General features: G+C 41.6%; 1 protein-coding gene across 1 annotated transcript; it reads right to left on the bottom strand.

The window, feature by feature from the left end:
* Nucleotides 1-4628: 4628 nt before the first annotated feature.
* LOC127227724 (olfactory receptor 13A1) lies at nt 4629-5582 on the bottom strand. Its single transcript, XM_051192073.1, has one exon. The coding sequence runs from the start codon at nt 5562-5564 to the stop codon at nt 4629-4631; it is 936 nt and encodes a 311-aa protein (XP_051048030.1). The 5' UTR covers nt 5565-5582.
* Between the last annotated feature and the right edge of the window lie 220 nt (nt 5583-5802).

Below are 5802 nucleotides of genomic sequence, written 5' to 3'. Positions count from 1 at the left end.
CTTTTCCCAACCCTTTACCCTGAGGTGATGTCTACCTTGAAGCTTAGATGTGTTTCTTGTATGCAGCAGAAGGATGGATTCTGTCTTCGTATCCATTCTGTTAGCCTGTGTCTTTTTATAGGTGAGTTAATACCATTAATGTTGAGGGTGAGTAAGGACCATTGATTGTTAATGCTTGTTTGTTTTAGATTTGTTGTTGGCAGTGGTATTGTGAAAATATTTGTCCTGCTTTACCCTTGGTTTCTGGTGTAGTGAGATTATCTGTTGCCTAAGTCTTTGTAGGGATAGTTAACTTCCTTGAGTTGGAGTTTTCCTTCCAGGACTTTCTGTAGGGCTGGATTTGTAGATATGTATTGTGAAAATCTGTCTTTGTCATTACATATCTTGCTTTCTCCATCTATAGTGATTGAGAGTTTTGCTGGGTATAGTAGCCTGGGCTGGCATCCGTGGACTCTTAGTACTTGTAGAACATCTATCCAGGACCTTCTGGCCTTGAGAGTTTCCATGGAGAAGTCAGGTGTAATTTTGATAGGTCTGCCTTTATATGTTACCTGTCCTTTTTCCTTCGCTGTTCTTAATATTCTTTCTTTATTCTGTATGCTAGGTGCTAGGTGTTTTAATTCTTATGTGTCGAGGGGTCTTTTTTTTTTTTTTTTTTTTTTTTTTTTTTGGTCCAGTCTATTTGGTGTTCGGTATGCTTCTTATACTTTCATGGGCATGTCCTTCTTCAAATTGGCAAAGTCTTAAATGATTTTGTTGAATATGTTTTGCCACCTTTGAGCTGGGCTTCTTTGCCTTTCTCTATGCCCATTTTTCTTAGGTTTTGCCTTTTCACAGTGTCCCGCATTTCCTGGGTGTTTTTTATTAAGGATTTGTTGGATTTATGATTTTCTTTGGCTGATGAATCTATTTCCTCTAGTTTATCTTCAGCACCTGAGATTCTCATCCATCTCTTGTATTCTGTTGGTTATGCTTCTGTCTGTAGTTCCCGATCATTTGCCCAGTCTTTCTATTTCCAGCATTCCTTCAGTTTGTGTTTTCTTTATTGTATCTATTTCATTTTCAAGTCTTGAACCATTTCCTTCACCTATTTAATTGTTTTTTTCTTGGCTTTCTGTTCTTTCTTTAACAAATTTGTTAATTTCTTCCAATTTTTTGTTTATTTTTTCTTCCATTTCTTTAAGGGGGTTTCTAACATCATCTTTGAGGGCCTCTATCATTTTTATGAAGATAATTTTTAAGTCGTTCTCTTCTGCTTCATCTGCTTTGGGGTGTTCCGGTCTAGTTAGTGTAGAGTCCCTAGATTCTGATGATGTTATGCTTGTCTGTCTATTGTTTGGTGTTTTCTTATATTGCTGTCTTTCCATTGCTTCTTCCAGTAGGTGTAGGTGGGATCTCTCTCTCCCTCTCTCCCTGGTACTCCCCAGGTGGGCTTAGTTGTGTCAGAGGTTCGATGTCTGTAGCTCTGGGTGGTCCAAGCTCTCTAGGAGGTCTCTCCTCAGGCAGTGTCTTGGAGATGGGGGTCAAAGAACAGGTTCCAATAGAAGACTGGTGATGGGGTCAAAGATCCCAAAGGCTGGGACTCAGGATGTTCTGGGCACTGATAGGCAGATCTAGCCTGGGCCTGGCACTTACCAGCTGAGGCTTCTTTAGCAGAAGCCCAGTGATGGGGGTCAAGTTCCAGCCTGCAGTGGTTTAGGATGGCCCCGAGGGGATAGGTGGATCTCAGGGAGGGTCCCAGAACTCAGGTCAGAGATCAGGCAGGTGGGGATTTGGTGTGGTCCTGCATGGATAGGCAGGTCCAGTGTGCTCAGAACAGCTCCAGCAAGTTCCACAAAGGTGGCTAGATTGTTGGCTCTACCCTCTGTCCCAGTGCTCAACCAGAGTGTTAGGACAGTGGGCAGGGTAGGGCATAGGGTATGGGGAGGACAGGCTCTTCAGGATGTCTATTTTCCATTGCTGCAAACTTGATCTTTTGTCATGTCTCATTTCCCTTTTCTTTCCCAAATATCCAGACTCTCAGAAAAACTCACCAGCTTGTCCTGTTTCAAGTGTGCATTAGCCAGAAATGTTTACTTCCATTTTGTTCTCTATTTGCAAATCTGTGGTGGTGACAGTTTGTTTTCTCTGTGTCCCCAGTTCCAAAATGTGCTTGACCACATCTAGGGCTTGACAATGACTAATGACTCTGTATTTTGGGTGGCCATTGTTGAATTCCTCTAAGCCCATCTCAGAGTTGTCCCTTTATAGGATATATCTCAGATCCTAGCCCTGAGTCTGCCATCTCCCAGGTTCTTCAAATGCTCGGTTCTCCAAATGATATGGAGTAGATCACAGGGAAAAGATCCACAGCCTCAATTTAGATTACAATTAGGCAAGTTTATTAAAATGGATAGTCACAGTCTCTATCTCAGCCCCCCCCCAAATAAATGTCCATCCTGGAGGAAAGTGAATGAAGGGCTTTTAAAGGTGAAAACAAGAAGTCATTGAATACCTGCACAAGCATGTTACAATCCAAAAAGTTGTTCAGTGTTGTCAAAAGTAAGTGGTTGATGCAAACTTAAATTTGTCCTTGATTGTCTTCATTATCAGGTTACAGAAACCTAAATTTATAGTCAGTCATATGATAATATGCAGATGGTTAGAGCTGTAAAATTTAGGTATGGTCAGGGTTTATAAGAATCTATCTTCCAAAAACTTGATTCAGAGACAACTGGCTATTAGATACCAAGATGGATGCCTATAAAGAAACAGTTTCTTTAGCCATCACACCATCATGATAAGATTTCCGCAAATAATGTATTTTAGAGATGTATGCTGTACATGTGTTTGTGACACTTTTTATATTTATGCTTGGATGATTGTCAGTTGTTCTGTTGCTTACATAATAGTCTGGAGACTAATAACAAAAGGAATGGTATGAAATATGACAAAGCAAACAGTGTCAAAGAAAACAACAGGTCAAATAGGCCAAGACCAGTGATGCACAGATGTTACTCTTTTTTGTCACCATAACTGAATTAAAAATAACCTAGGAAAACAGTGAGGGACACTACTGTCCATGCATCTGAGAGTGTTTCCACTCTGTGTGGGTAACTCTAGCGACTAGGGACTAGAAATACCAGGCTAAAGGAGAAAGCTAGTTGAGCACAGAAGTTCCTCTGATATGTGTTTTGGGCTGCCATGATGGAAAGACACTTACCCCTCCTCCACGGACCCACCTCATAAAGCCCTGCCTCACAATAGACAGACCAAAGCAAAGAGCCAAGTGTCCATGGACTAAGTTCTCTGAAAACACAAGACAGATTAAATGGTTTGAAAAGTGATTTTGCTCACAAGGATGAAGAGTTTATTAACACAATATACCTGATTTGCAACACAAGCCCTGGTGTGGTCCAGCACATAGGAAGAATAAGGAAGTAGTTGTTGAAGACTATGTTTAGTTAGAAAAGACCCATCCTCATTTCTCAGCAGTGGGTACAGAAGCTGCCCTTTCTTCACTGAGTTGTCTTCCTACCAGTGTCTCAGCAGTGACTGCAGATGCTCTTCCCTTCCCCATTCTTTCCTCAGCTCCCTAAGTCCTGTTGTCACAGTGTTTCAAAAGTTTTAGCAGGAGTGGTTGGTCAACACAAAACAGACCTCATTTTTAGTGTGTGCTTTTTTTAGATTAGGTATTTTTTGTCATATTGCCTTAGATTTGTTTTGTATTATGTACACACATAGATAGATGAGATAGGTATATAGAAAGACAGATAGATAAATAAATAGATACATAGATAGATAGATATTGAGAACCAGAGTGATTGGGTGCACATAGTAGGTAGTTAGGATGAGGGTGGGTTTGTTGAAGGAGAAAGAATATGAATACATATGTTCTAGTGGTCAAAGTTTTAGACATTACACTTTTGTTTATGATCCATTTTTTATTTTTATTCATAATGTGCACTAAGAGTTCCACTCTCCCATGCAGATATTCATCTACTTTTTTCAAAACTCTTTGTTGGAAATATTAATGGTTCTCATGAATTCTAGTTTCATAATTGTCATAAGTAACCTGGAATCACAAATGTGAGTTCAGTTTTCAAAGTTAAATCTTCAACTCTGTTCTTCCAATTGCCTTCCTTCTATACCAATGCTGCTAACCTTGACTTTCACAGATCCATGGGAAGCTGTGAAATTGAGAACCCAAGCCACTCAACATGTGTCTTCCCAAGACAATATGACATGCTGGCACATCAAGATTGCTTATGAAGTTTAGATCCATTAGCCATAGTTCTGAAGCAACGTTCTAAAATGTTTACAAGGTGCCATGGACGAAAGGGCTTTGTTTTTTTCTGTATCACATTGACAACCACTGAAAACCTTGCAAGAAGTGGAATGTGGTCATCAAATTTAGATAAAATTTACTTTTGAACTAGTTTGTATTTATCAGGAATATTTATCAGGAAGTACAGCTTGAGGGTTTTGTTTGTGTTGTCCTTAAAACTTTGTTGTTTTTGAGGTAACAGTAAGTGGAATTGTCCAATATTTGCATCACAGAATCTTTTTCTAAAACAATAATATGTACAAGCCACCTCCATGAGGCTGTTCTCAGGAAAGCATGTATAGGAACAGCCTGTCCATCTCACCTAATGAGAGAAAGAGGGCAAGTGTCTCCCCATGGCAAGCTTGACATCCTTGTTCCTCAGGGTGTAGATGAGGGGGTTCAGGGTTGGGCTGAGGACTGAGTACAGCACCGAAGTCACTTTGCTTCTTTCTGGACTGTAGCTGGAAGCAGGACTGATATAGGCACAGAACACAGATGAGTAGTACACACAGACCACGATGAGGTGGGATGAGCAGGTGGAAAAGGCCTTCTGCTTGCCTTCAGCAGAACGCATGCGCAGGATGCTGGCAATGATGTAGCCATAGGAGAGTAGGGTGAAGAAGAAGTTGATGCCTCCATAGAAGGCATCTGCCACAAGAGTCATAATGCTATTCACATATGTGGGGCTGCAGGAGAGCAGGAGGAGTGGGGGAATCTCACAGAAGAAGTGGGTGATGACCTTGGGGCCACAGAACGACAGTCGTGTCATAAGACCAGTGTTGATAGATGCATTCAGGGCACAGATGGACCACACACCCAAAGCCAGGGCCCCACAGAGGTGTGGGCTCATCCTCGAGCTGTAGTGCAGGGGGTAGCAGATGGCTACATAGCGGTCATATGCCATGACCGTGAGCAGCAGCAGCTCAGAGGATGCAGACCAGACAAGGAAGAAGAGCTGTGCCATGCACCCCTTGAAGGAGATGGTGTTCTCCTCAGACACTAGGCCAAGCAGGGCCTTGGGCAGCACAGAGGAGGTGCAGACAATATCCATGGTGGCCAGGTTGCACAGGAAAAAGTACATGGGACTGTGGAGCCCAGTGCTTGTGGTGACCAAAGCAATGATCACAATGTTGCCTATTAGAGCCATTGTGTAGAGGGTCAGGAAGCAGCCAATCAGGAGAAATCGTAGACTAGGGTGCTCTGAGAATCCTTCCAGCACAAACTCTGTTACCATAGTCTGGTTGGGCCTTAACATCATACTCGAGTGTATCCCTTTTACAACTGTGTCTGTTGGCTTCTGAGAAAATATCAGTTTACCAGTTGATGGTCTGTTTTCCAGAATTGATCATCTCAAAATTCTCTTTCTTCATGGAAGTAATTCTTCATGGAAGCTGTTCCTTGTTGTCTTCATGGAAGCACACTATTGGGAAACCACATATATTTTATTTTCATTTGATTTTCCACATAGAAACTTTCACCTTGTTTATTTGGATCAA

Source organism: Phodopus roborovskii, unplaced genomic scaffold (genome assembly GCF_943737965.1).
Source record: "Phodopus roborovskii unplaced genomic scaffold, PHOROB, whole genome shotgun sequence".
Lineage (NCBI taxonomy): Eukaryota > Metazoa > Chordata > Mammalia > Rodentia > Cricetidae > Phodopus > Phodopus roborovskii.
Note: the sequence above shows the minus strand (reverse complement) of the source record. Positions and strands in the feature narration are given on the sequence as shown.

Excerpts from the sequence above, each read along its gene's own strand:
- LOC127227724 (XM_051192073.1), bottom strand. The coding sequence starts at position 5,564 with ATGATGTTAAGGCCCAACCAGACTATGGTAACAGAGTTTGTGCTGGAA.